At 41.9% G+C, this 13,683-nt stretch overlaps 1 protein-coding gene across 1 annotated transcript in view; it reads right to left on the bottom strand.

The window, feature by feature from the left end:
* Nucleotides 1-3,310: 3,310 nt before the first annotated feature.
* LOC115816658 (complement C3-like) overlaps nt 3,311-13,683 on the bottom strand; it is a 29,686-nt gene continuing 19,313 nt past the window's right edge. The window contains exons 30-41 of the mRNA XM_030779692.1: nt 7,632-7,790; nt 6,484-6,543; nt 6,253-6,343; nt 6,046-6,094; nt 5,791-5,881; nt 5,369-5,458; nt 5,127-5,232; nt 4,911-4,997; nt 4,609-4,689; nt 4,212-4,295; nt 3,614-3,749; nt 3,311-3,452 (exon numbers count right to left, since the gene is read on the bottom strand). Of these exons, the coding sequence (XP_030635552.1) occupies nt 3,311-3,452; nt 3,614-3,749; nt 4,212-4,295; nt 4,609-4,689; nt 4,911-4,997; nt 5,127-5,232; nt 5,369-5,458; nt 5,791-5,881; nt 6,046-6,094; nt 6,253-6,343; nt 6,484-6,543; nt 7,632-7,790 (1,176 nt within the window). The remainder of the gene's footprint in view (nt 3,453-3,613; nt 3,750-4,211; nt 4,296-4,608; nt 4,690-4,910; nt 4,998-5,126; nt 5,233-5,368; nt 5,459-5,790; nt 5,882-6,045; nt 6,095-6,252; nt 6,344-6,483; nt 6,544-7,631; nt 7,791-13,683) is intronic.

Below are 13,683 nucleotides of genomic sequence, written 5' to 3'. Positions count from 1 at the left end.
ATTTTGTATTATTATTTTTCAACTATCATAGCACCTCATTTCCAGAGCCATAGGGATGTCAAAAGTCTAGAATTCTAGCAATGAAAAGTGTGCTTTTTCACCTAATAATCACTGCTGTTTGATTTTTTTATTTAAGGTAAATAAGTTAATGAATTAAATAATCTAACTGAACAGTATTGTGGCTTGTTAGCTTGGGTGGTCACCAAGCCAATATAAAGCCAGTAGCCATCCTAGCTAAACTACAGAAACGCTTTGAAAAGTGTTGTGTTGCATCGTTGCTGGAGAGCTAACGAGATAATGCTGCAACAGTCAGCAAACCAACTGTGAACAACCAAGCACTTTGTTTTGAAAACGTCACCACAGGTTCAGGATCAGTCTCTTTGTTCATAAAAGTTCACCACAGGTTCAGGATCAGTTCCCTTGTTTTGAAAAGGTCACCACGGGTTCAGGATCAGTTCCCTTGTTTTGAAAAGGTCACCACAGGTTCAGGATCAGTTCCTGGATAAAGTGGTGCATCTTCACATTATCAGTCCATTGGATGTGATGTGTAGTCATGTACCATCTAAGTGTATAATCTGAAACCTGTTAGGAAGGCAGGGTGATTTGCCTGTGTTACACTGCTGCTTGGCTCTTGTAGTTAATTGTGACCTTTTTGGTACACGGTAAAGGGTAAGTGACTTTTCGGCACATGAAAAAGGTTAGGTGACTTTTATGAGCTTTGCATCATTGACCGCCTGTGTGTTTGCAGGGGTATTTACGGGATGAATTAGCAGGGTAAGCCAGACTGGTAAATGAGTCAGTTCCCACCAGGCGTTGTCGAGTTTGGATTGATTGTGATTGCTTTGGTTTGCTCAAACAATCCATGTCCACACTTTATAATGTTAGGTTACCTTAGCAACTGAGGCGCAAAAAGGGGGTGTGCAACATATGCATTGCATAGGGGCGCTACACGAAGGGGTGGGCACCAAAACAATGGTGAGAAATATACATATACAAGACAAAAACGTGTCTTTTTCGTCCATTGTCTTTGTCTTTTAAAATAGGTACATGCTGTTTTATAGACATATTTTTGAAATTGCAGCCAGGTCTAGACTGATCACACGGACAAGACAGGCTACTTATTCGTTATGGCTGCAGCCCAATGACTGTATTCAGTGTTAAAATGTTGTCATAAAAGATTCTAGAGCGTGAGGCTTTGCGGCACCCTGTGATCTAAGTTGTCAATTTGTCATGACATACGCTGTGTCCGAAACCAGTCACTACTCACTATATAGGGCACTATATAGTTAGTCCGCCATTTTGTAGTGGTGTCCGAATGTGTAGTGAAAATTGTTATAGCTGATACACTTCACTCAAAATATCCCATAATGCATTGTGAAATGTAGGGTACAACCGGTGTACCCTACATTGATTGACTAAGACCATCATGCATTGCAGCCTGTCTCGTGAAAGCAGGCAAGTCTTGACAGACCAGTCAGATGCAGATGTTCTGGTGTGTGTTTATGCGACAGAGATAAAACATTATGAATATCCGGTGCATAATTACGCAGCAGCGTAACATTCAAACAGTGTCCAAAACGTATCGACAGCTGTCGGCCCGTATCCTCTAGTGAGTGTTCTATGCACCAAACACTAACACTATACGGTGAGTAAGGAGTAGTGAGCAGGGCACGATTTCGGACACAGGGATAGAGAAGGAGTCAAGATGGAGAGAGCTCAAAGGAAACTGTCAGGGGCACAGAACAGGAAAGGAAAGAGGGAAAAAGAGAGTGCTTGGGAAGGAATGAGAGAAAAATTGTCTATGTAGATTAAAGGCTGCAGATAGGATGTAAAGTACCACTTGAGTGAAAATCTTGAGAGGGTAGCTTGAAGTTGACATTTTGTAGTTGGCAAATCTAGCTGACGTTAGCTAACATTAGGTAGGCTAATGTAGTTTTATGAGACATTGCAAAAGACTAGATAGCCTCACTCACTCTCACTCACTCATTATCTAAGCCGCTTATCCTGATTAGGGTCGCGGGGGCTGCTGGAGCCTATCCCAGCGCTCATAGGGCAAAAGGCGAGGAAACACCCTGGACAGGTCGCCAGTCCATCGCAGGGCTGACACACAGACAAACACACTCACACACACACATTCATACCTAGGGGCAATTTAGTGTCTCCAATTCACCTAACCTGCATGTCTTTGGACTGTGGGTGGAAACCCACGCAGACACGGGGAGAACATGCAAACTCCACACAGAAAGGACCCTGGGTGCCCGGCGACAGCGCTACCCACTGCACCACCGTGTCACCCTAGATAGCCTCAGTACATCGAAAATGAATGTTGTTGGTTACGTTTAGATTTTGGTCAAACCCAAATTTGATGAAAACAAACTGCAAACGTAGTCCACTGTTTTCTCAATTTTTCTGCCCTCACCTCAAATCATCAATAGCTAAGTTATACCGCTAGCTAGCCTTCCTCAGACGTGAAGTTGAAGTTCAGCCTGTCTCGTTCAGTTCTCTAAATAACATAGGCTACCAGTGGTCTTTAGCCACGGGTTTTCTTGTGTAATGCCAATCAGTCACTAACTTGTGTTACAGATGTGATGTTATCAATCAACATTAACAGGGCAGCCGTGGTCTAAAGGTTGGAGAACCGGGCTTGTGACTGGAGGGTTGCCAGTTTGTTTCCCAGGCCCAACATCCACAGCTGTGTGCCCTTGAGCAAGGCACTTAACCCCAATGCTCCCTGGGTGCAAGGAATGCTGCTCCTGCATCTGGTGTGTGTTCACTACTGGTGTGTTGGATGGGTTAAATGCAGAGGACAAATTCACTGTTTACAGTGTGTGTGTGTGCAATCACAGAAACTTGAACTTGCCATAGCAACAGAGTGAATCTTTCTTTACGGTTTCTGTTTTTTATGTATATTGGTAAGTCATTTTTAATGGATAAGAAATATGTGGTGTATTCAGTTTAAAACTGTGATAACTGTGATATTGGGGATACATCGAAAATCTACAGAATAATATAAATAAATTTTTCAGCAGTTAGCCTAATATCAAAGGAGGAAAAAAAAAGGCTGGGAGGCAGTCAAAATGCTGGAGTGACTGGTTTATTTTGTGGTTTTCTAGTATCAGGGTGTTTACCATATTCTGTTATGATACACATTGTGCTCACCTGTATCTACTGCAAAGCGCAACCAAAAAGCATGAAGCACGATTCCAATTTGGGCATCATCAAAATCACCATCTTCAAAAGCATAACTCGGCCAAATAAAGAGGAAGTAGGAAGAATAATAGAACAAAAAGCTCAAAAACGGTGAGATGTCTTATGTGGAGCATCCTCGGGCCTGGAGCACGTGGACCAGTCCTGCGATGCCTCTGAATCTTTCTCTGTACTGTGGAGTTTGGCCTTCCTCCCTAGTGGGCCAGTGCTCAACCCATGTCTTCTCACCCAGTAAATACTGCCATCTAAGAACAGAGTAAGATAAATGAGCTCTCTATGCATCTCTCTTTTTCACACACAGACACACACACACACACACAACACATGCATGTGCACGCACACACAGGCACACACACACAGGCACACACACACACGCACGCACGACTGAGACATGTCTCACTCTTACCCTCCCTCAGTCCTCGTCACATCTGAGGAATGTCCCATGATCAGGTAACTCTTCCCCTTCTCCAGGCCAAGGGGCTCTCTGCAGTTAGACTGAGCTAAGAATGTCTTGACCTTGCCCTCCACACCAGCATCAGTGCCTAAAATACACAAACAAACACATGCACACACACGCACACACACAAAACAAAACAAACAAATAAATAAATAAAAACAGAAAAGGCAGCTGGCTTTATACTCTTGATTCATGACCATATGAATGTAAGCCACTGAGAAAGAACAACAGGCACTACATTCTGTACTAATTCTTTATTGTTTGTTTGTTTGTTTGTTTGTTTGTCTTTGTTTGTTTTTTTCATATGTTATGTCCTAGCTATGGGACGGATATAATTCACTTCCTCGGGATTCTGAGATGGAATTACAGTGTTGCTGAGACAAATAGCAAATAGGGTAAAGAAACAAAAACAAAACAAGCAAACAAACAAACAAAAAAACAGAACACTCCAATGAGTCCCAAACCTATACTGTAATTTATTATAAAGAATTACCTTTACAAAAATGGTTCAGTGAAACTGAGATAAAAAAAACAAAAAAACGCACACCTTCTTTCACAACTTTATCAATCCTCATGTGGTACACATCTGTGTAAGCGGTGAATTCTGTTGTTTCCACAGTAACTTTGTAAACTGTGAAGCAAGAACGTAACAATGAGTGTCATCAACAGGGATTTACTGTCCATTTGTGTCTGAGTGATGAATGAATGACTTTTCATTTGGCGGACAGAGGAAAAAGAGGCAGTTATGTCTCCATTAAAACAGACAGGCCGGGGATTTTTCTTAATGTCAGATTAGATTTAATTTTTCCTTCCACTGATCTTCCCAAGTGCACAGTTATGATATGGATTCATTTCTGTTGAATGTCAAAGTTAAGAAAAAAATCTTAAGGATATAACACACACACACACACACACAGAAACACACAGGTTATGTTGGTGTTTACCATAATCCATGCTACCAGCGCAAGCTTTTTCTTCACGCTCTCGGTCGTCCACTCTCTTTCTCTTTTGTGAACTGCAGTTTTCTGTGGCAGATATAAAAGAGAGATTATGTCTCTCCCTGTATTTCCTCTCTCTCTCTTTCTCACACACACACACACACACACACACACACACAAATAGTACATTCACGCACAATCTTAACCTGGGCAGTGGTCCCAGAGTGCATTTCATTTATATCCTCAGTACCGACTCACACACACACAGACAAACACAGGTCTGTAGACACGTACACCAGACAACATACCTTCAGCACAACGACACACGTCTTTGTGGCATATTCTGTTAAAGTCTTCTTTCTTGTCAGGATGGTAGAACTTCACACAGCGTTTATCTGCAACAGTTTATCCCGCAAATGATTAGATTACTGTGTGTATGTACATTTGTATATGAGTGTGTGTGTGTGTGTGTGTGTGTGTGTGTGTGTGTGTGTGTGTGTGTGTGTGTGTGTTACTTGGCTCACCTGGAGAATAGTATTCATACACAGTGATTCCAGCAGGTTGAAGAAGACCCACTTTTATTACTTTGTGAACTCTGAAAACAATTTTGTCTTTGCGCTTATGAGAGACCTGATCAGAGAGAGAGAGAGAGAAGGAGAGACAGAGACAAAGAGAGAGAGAGTGTCTTCAGAACTTGAATGGAGAACATGGATGCAGATTCGATTGATAATTGTAAATTAATGCTGTGTCTGTGTTTCTGCAGTACCTTATCCAGGTAGATGATGAGGGAACCTCTTTCTGACAGTTGTTTATCCATCTCAAATTTCTGGATGTACCTGTCTCGTCCAGTCATGAGCTAGGGGTTCAGTTACAAATGATTGTGGCAGCATGTAACAAAAAATGACGAAAGAAAAATCTTCAACGCTATCAGTACATACTCCCCCAAAAATGTTAGCCTATACAACTAAAATTTGAGTTACACTTCTTCTGAACTGCTATTTAGCGAATGTTACGGGATGGAATCACAGAATAAGTTAACCCCTACCCATCTTTTCTCTCTTTGATCCTCATTCATGAGTGCTTGAGTGCATGAATCATCTAGTGTCCTCCTCTAAAATGTCTGAATACATACTGACAAAACAGAGATGTAGATATCTGACAGATTATGTTCTAGACTGTTCTCGTCACCTCAGCCAAATCTTTCTGGTCCACAACGAAGCCTGTCAGCAAACCCACATCCACAATGGACATAGTGGCATCATTTTCTGTAGACTTATAACTACATTAAAGGACAAAACAGAACCAAACACACACACACACAGAAGCATTCACTTTATAAGTCACATGTATGAAGACCAGCAAATCCATTAAGAGATTTTATGACATAGTTTCTCAGTACAGTCACTGAATCTTATGTAAAAATGTAATCATATCTTTACTCACAATAATTCAATGGTGAGCTCATATGTTTCAGATGCTCCTGCGTAAGATACTATGAGTTTGTGTGTGCACACGAGAGAGAGGGAGAGAGAGAGAGAGACAGAGGAGGGGGGAGAGAGAGAGAGAGAGAGAAAATCAGTTTACATAAATGGTCTCAGATAAACAGTATGCTTTTAGTTCAAATTGAGTGGCAGACTTGTTGACTCGTACCAGCAGCTTGTTTGTCCATTTTCACTTCTAGTTCAAAATTTTTGCATTCATCCTTCTTTGTAACAGGTTTGGCGTAGTACAGAGTCAACACCTGAGTGACAGGTCAGACAGGACTGATGTTCAACAGATGTAATGCGCTCATAAGTCATCCATTATTTTGGTTTTGTTTGGGGGGGAGGGGGGGGCTTTAAGGGGAAAAACAAAACAAAACTTAGAATCATAAATACTTACTGAAATAGCTCCAATGCCAGTTCCTTTGGCAACAACAGTGAGGTTCTGGTCAATCTGGAGCTGTGGGTATAATATGTATTAGGGGTGCAACAGTACACAGAAGTCACGGTTTGGTTCACACCACGGTTTGAATGTCATGTGGTATGTCATGTCGTGTGGTATGAGTTCAGTACAACAGGAAAAAACAATAAAAACCTTCAAATGCATTAGGCTAGGTTTCTCTCATTTATTCTGAACAGACAAGTTACAGTTTGTTCCACCCAGTGTTGTATAGTCCCCCCTGAGGTAGTTGGTACCACCTGTATTGCATTAAAAGTGCCATAGGCTGGAAATCACAATTTTCCTTGCCCTTTGGAATTCACTGAGATGAATGTGCTCTACCTCAAAGTGGTAAATTTTCACAAATGCTTTAAAACCCGTGTGTCTCTGGTGGGGGAGCAGGGGAGGCACATGTGTCATTCACTCATTCAGTCATTTTCTAAGCTGCTTATCCTAAGTAGGGTTACGTGGGGTGCTGAGGCCTATCCCAGCGCTCACTGGGCAAAAGACAGGGAAACACCCTGGACATGTTGCCAGTCCATCACAGGGCATACACATGGACAAACACATTCACACCTAGGGGCAATTTAGTTTCTCCAATTTGCCTGACTTACATGTCTTTGGACTGTGGCAGGAAGCCGGAGCTCCTGTTGGAAACCCATGCAGACATGGGGAGAACATGCAGACTCAACACAGAAAGGAACCTGGCCTCTCAGCCAGGAATCAAATCCAGGACCTTCTTGCTGTAAGGTGACAGCGCTACCCACTGCGCTGCCCGCACGTGTCAGGTCTCATAAAATATATCAGTTCTCTTTTTGATAAGTTTTGAGTTCTTCATCTTAAAATAAATCTGCACTACACCACCGTAAAATAACCATAAGACACAGGAATATGTTCAAATTGATATCACATAACATTTGGTAGGATGTGTTGTTTTGGTAATGTATGGATCAAGGTGCTTAAGCACTGGACCAGTATTTAGGATCCTGTGATCCATTTGGGAACTGTATCATGGGATGATGTCTTCTCAACTTCTCAAGTCTTCTCAAAACACATGATTTTTTTTTTTTATTTAACATTTCAACTCCTCCAGCAACATCATCTCTTACCTTCTCAGAACGGACCAATTGGGCGGTTCCTTTGTTAAAGGTCCACTTCACAGGCTTCTTTCTGCCAGAGATGTGAATGTCCACCTGCAGATTTACATCCTGCAGCTTCTTCCCCTGCACACGGTATTCCGCCACGGCTTGGAACACCATAATGGTTGCCTAGGAAACAAGCGGGCACACTGTTCAACACCACAGAAACTATTAAGGTTAATTGATGTCACAAGGTGGAAAAGAGACATGTGCCAGGTGGGTATTTAAGCCCTGGTTTTATTTAGCAGACTGAGTTACAAGCATAGACATGTGTAGCAGAGGTGCTGGGATAATGGGACCAGTGCAGAAAGGTGCCGGTATGGTGGCGCTCTGCGCAGGAGCTGATCTGGAGTGGATCCTGGGATGGTCGCCAGGGAAGGAGTGTGCGATGCAGCAGTCTTCAAGACACTTGGATCCAACCATAGTCTTCTGCTCAGCCAGTGACTGTCTCTACTCAGGTCCACCATGCTGGTCGCTGGTCTCTCTGCTGTTCTACCTAGTTTGTCGCTGGTCATGGCAGTTCAGCAACATTCTCAGCTGGTGGCAGACACTTCCAGTGATGGCTGGGCATCATGCTGGGGAACTGGGAGGACACTTGTCCCCACGGCTGGTTTCGGCACTCTCCCTCTGATCCCTTCTGCCAGTGATGGTCGTTTCTGGCGGCAGCTCAACAGACTCTGGGGAGAGACTATTTCCTCAGCACACCTTGCTCCTTTCCCTTCTTTAGATTCTTGCTTTTTTATTTCTTTATGGGTTTCCATGAAGTGCAGGTGCTCTTGTCAAGAAGCAGTCAGCCATGCCTCTATGGTGTTTCTATTGGTGGCTTCTCCCCACAAACCTTTGTAAACTGGAACCAGTGCTTATGTTCCAGGTTCATCCTGTCACGTTGCCTAACATGTGGTTTGTTGTCCAGCCCTTCAATAGTAAACACTTGTGTCTGATATGGGCAGACTGCCTTTGGTTGCTGTTCTAAATTCAGAAATAACATTTTTTGAGAAGGGGGTGAAAATGTTGACTGAAGTTTTATGTTCGGAGTAAGAGATTAATTTGGGTTGAATAAATATGCAAACAATGCCATTTTTGACCAAACATTAAAGTCACCTTGGATTTGGTTCCTGGCCTAACAGTTAACATCGTATTTAAAATCAAGGTCAGTGCTAGGGCTGGGTAGCACTTTCATATAAACAGGAAGGCAGGTGATACATGGTTGTTTCACTCAAGTGGGATCATTTGAGGAAGATAATATGGCAAACTAAGATGTTATGTAAAGCTTTTTAATTTTACAGGCTCTAATCTCTCCCGTTCCAGTACCTTTCAGACACAGAAAGAACAGGAAGTACATGTGAATGCATCCAATCTACAGTATGTAAAATGTGAGTCACAGCATTTAGAGCACAGCGTACAGGCTAAGTTAGCTCTCATCAATATTAGATCTCTTACAAACAACTCTTATTTGATTAAAGATTTTATTACAGTCCTTGGGCTTGATTTTATGCTTTTAACAGAAACATGGTTAAATGAGTGTAGCACTGAAACCGTATTAATTGAGTCGGCACCAACAAACTTTAACTTTATGAATGTCTCACGTGCCGGCAAGAAAGGCTGAGGCATAGATGCTCTATTTGATGACTCTTTCCAGTGTAAGCAACTATCATTTGTTGACTTCACATCTTTTGAGTATCTCTGTGCAGTTCTGAGTGGGGCTCCAAGAATATTACTAGCGATTGTCTACAGGCCTTCGAAGTACAATGGTAATTTTATTGATGAATATACAGATATGTTATCTTTTATTTCCACTGACTCTGATCTTTTTGTTATTGCTGGTGATTTTAACACACATATTGACAAGCCCAAGGAGAATTATGCCACGGAACTCTGTGTCATACTGGACTCCTTTGGACTCCCTCAGCATGTTTCTGTGAGCACACACTGTCATGGCCACAGTCCGGATGTGCGGGGGATCTCAAAGGGTCTCAGTATATCAGTGACTGTTAAGGGCATCGCTTTTTCAGATCATCACTGTGTTTTCTTTGAAATGTGGACCTCACTAGACATCAAGACCAGACGCGTTTGCTTTAAGAAAAGGTTCATGAATGACAGCACAGTTACACTTTTCATGAGAAAAATGTGCCCTGCACCATGCAAGATTCTGATTCTGTTGATGCCCTGCTGGATAGCTTCAACTCAAAAATTGTTGGTGTTATGGATGAGACTGCACCAGTTAAAGTTAAAACCATGTCATGCCAACAGAAAGCACCATGACGGAATGTTACTGCAGTCCAACTCCAAAAGGGAGAATGTAGGAAGGTTGAACGCAGATGACATAAAACCAAGCTTCAGATTCACAAAGAAACCTTCAAAGAGAGGCTGTGTGATTACAGTACAATAATGTGCAAAGCTAGACAGTCCTTTCTCTCCACTACTGTCAGCAATAACATTAACAATAGAAAAATACTCTTTGCAATGGTTGACAAACTAACAAAGTCACCTACATATATAGCCCCTTAATTAGAATCAGCTGAGAGATGTAATGACTTTGCATACCTCTTTAATACTAAAATCCACAATTTCAGACAAGCCATTAGTGCATCTATATCCACCAATGAGCCCATGTTCTCTCCATTGCCACGCAAAGATATCATGGTTAAAATGTCTCAGTTTAGTGTTATTAATAATGAAATTTTAATCGATACAATGAGTCATCTCAAATCATCTACTGGTAGTCTTGACATGTTACCAACCACTTTAAAGAAAGTGTTTCATTCAATATCAGCAGACTTACTTCAATAGAAAACACCTCACTCATGTCGGGAATTTTTCCTAACAACATTTTTCCTAAACTGCAGTTGTGAAGCCTCTCTTAGAAAAGAAAAATATAAAAGCAACTCTTGTAAGTAATTACAGACCTGTTTCAAATCTACCTTTCATTTGGAAACATCACTGAGAAAATTGTCTTTAAGCAACTTTCTGACTTACTGTCCTTAAATAGATGTCTAGGAAAATTTTGGTCAGGAATCCAGCCTAATCATAGTACTGAGACTGCTCTAATTAAGGTTATGAATGACATTCACTTAAGTACAGACTCTGGAAAAATATCTGTTCTATTACTGTTTGATCTCAGTGCTGCTTTTGACACCACTGACCATAAAATTCTCATAGACAGACTTGATAACTGATTTGGGTTCTCAGGAAATGTCCTGAAATGGATCAGTTCATACCTGCAAGGAAAGAACTACTTTGTCAAAACAGAAAATTATGTTTCTGGGAGAGTGCCAGTAACCTGTGATGCACTCCAGCAGCGTTTAGCTATTACAGTGCTTTTAAATGGAACCAGTTGACAGGGAGCATTAGAAGAACCCCGACACTAGACTCTTTCAAATCCGGGCGGAAAACATTCCTATTCAACCAGGCTTTTTACTCAGTTTAACACGGTGTTAACTCTACTGCATTTCTATCCTGTAACGGCACTTTATTATCCTAATTTAATTTTTAATTTGCTGATTAATTGGCTGATTATCAAAGCCGATACTCAGTATTTTTACAATGATCTGTATTGGTATTTTTTATCTGATTGCCGATAAAATAAATTACTTTAAAAGTGCAGTGCACTGGCTCTGTCACAAGTAATAGCGTATCAACACTTAAGGCTACAGTGCCACAGATGGGCACAGAGAAACACATTTGCAGACTGGAGCTCACCGGAGCTGTGTTTTGAAGATAAGGCAGCGGGTATTGCTGAAGTTGCAATAAACATTGCAATCCTCTATGCTGAAGTTGCAAAAATCCCAGTTTCGCTGTTAGACTGAAAATGCCCGAATAATGCACTTTGTTACAGTGATATGCAGTTAACTATAACGAGATAGTAGAGTTTATTTATATAGCGATAGCTATTTCTCTGAGTAACATTGGTACCACTGCATCTGAAACTTATTTTAGCCACTATATTGCAAATGTAACATTACTTGCCCACATGACATAGGTAGCAAATGGTCATAATAACATAAGCTTATGTTAAGTCTCGTAGAGCTAACCTGAATGTGATAGTGAACATCAACAAGTTCATTTGGTGCTCCATAATTTAGCCAGCTGACTAGCAAAAAAAACTGATAGGTTACAACATTATTTCTTGCATGTCACTTACCAGGGCCGGTCATACTCTCATTCTCAACCCACGACTACTAGTAACATTACTGAAGTGTGTCCTGAAGCTGTCTCTGACTGTTTCTTGCAGAGAGGTGCAGGATAATGCTCTTAGAGACTTTAGATGTAATGGAGCTGCATGTAAAGCCTGTGTTAATCCATACATGGACTGCATCAATGGTGTACAGTTGTCGGAGTTGAATCATCACTTATATTTATTCATTTCCAAGAAGGGGTTAAGTCGAGGGCAACTGGACTTGGCTGTAGATACTTGAAGACGTTTCATCTCTCATCCAAGAGGCTTCATCTGTTCTGACTGACTGATGCAGAATCCCAGATATTAAACCTCTGTTGGGTCATTATCAAGGTCATTCATTTCACTAGGTTTGTCAGTTCCCCTGGCTATTATAAAGACAGTTGTTAGAGTCGCTGGAGTCACATGCGGCCAGGTGTGAATGGTTCTCCTGGGAATTGAATGATAGAATAGCATTGTAGGTGGGGGTAAGTGGTGTCGTAGACCTCCTCCTCTGTTGAGCGATGGTTTCTCTACCTTAACATAGATGGCCTGCTTCACCCCTCTTTCAAACAATCGGTTTTCCCTGACCAAAACATGTATGTTGTTGTCCTCAGTGGAGTGTACCTTGTCCTTCAGGTGTGCATAAACTGACAGTAAACTGATAAGTCTCGACCTGTGGAGTTGGCCTTCCTGCCACGCGTTTGCTTAAGGGTTATTTAGTTTCACCGATATAAGTCTGTGTATTCCTCGCTCCATTGGACTGCATACACTAGATTGCTTTTCTTTTGTTTGGGTGTGCGGTCTTTCGGATGGACCAGTTTTTGCCTTAGTGTGTTGCTGGGTTTGAAAAACACAGGGATGTGGTGCTTGTTGAAGATTCTCCACAGGGATGTGGTGCTTGTTGAAGCATCTGAGTTTCTCAGATGCTCCAGACACATATGGGATGACGATTTCGGTTCATTCTCCTTTTCTTTACCACCCACAGTGGTTGTTTTTCCTGGATCTTGTGGCTGTTTTCACAAAGTTGCAGTTAGTGTATCCATACACTTTAAGTGCATCCTTCAGGTGGTTTGTGCTCCTTCTCTTGGGCCGGGGCACTTGTGGGCACATTATCAGCTCGGCGGTGCAGGATTCTAATAACTCCTAGCTTATGTTCAAGTAGGTAGTGAGAGTCAAAGAGTAAGTATTGGTCTGTATGTGTCGGTTTCCTGTATACTTCAATGTGGAGGCCCCTGTATTCTTTGAAATGTATGGCACAGTCCAACAAAGCCAAGCTGTTGTTCCTGATGTCCTCTCGTGTGAACTTGATGTTGCTGTCCCCTGAATTAATGTGTTCTGTGAAGGCTTGCACTTCCTGGGTTTTAATTTTGACCCATGTGTCATCCACGTATCTAAACCAGTGGCTCGGAGTTGTTCCTCTGAAGGAGCTCAGGGCTCTGCTTCTTCCATGTAGAGGTTGGCCACAATGGGAGATACCGGTGAGCCCACAGCACAGTCATTCTTTTGTCTGTAAACCCACAGTTTTACTGGAAGTAGGTGGTGTTAAAACAGAGGTCCAGCAATTCACATATCTGGTTTGGGCTGAGGTTGGTTCTATTATTGAGGGTGTTGTCCTGTAGGAGTCGTTGCCTTACGGTTTCACTGCCTTCATAGTTGGGATGCATGTAAACAATGAGGTTACATCATAGGACACCATGATTTCATCCCGGAACCATGTTCACAAAGTCCATGGAGTTTTGAATATGGTGAGGAATGTTACCAACCAAAGGAGCTAAGATGGTAGCTACATGTTTGGCAATGTTGTAAGTAACTGAGTTAATGCTGCTGATAATGGGCCTGAGGAGGATTCCTTCTTTGTGAATCTTG

The sequence above is a fragment of the Chanos chanos genome, chromosome 7 (assembly GCF_902362185.1).
Source record: "Chanos chanos chromosome 7, fChaCha1.1, whole genome shotgun sequence".
NCBI lineage: Eukaryota > Metazoa > Chordata > Actinopteri > Gonorynchiformes > Chanidae > Chanos > Chanos chanos.
Note: the sequence above shows the minus strand (reverse complement) of the source record. Positions and strands in the feature narration are given on the sequence as shown.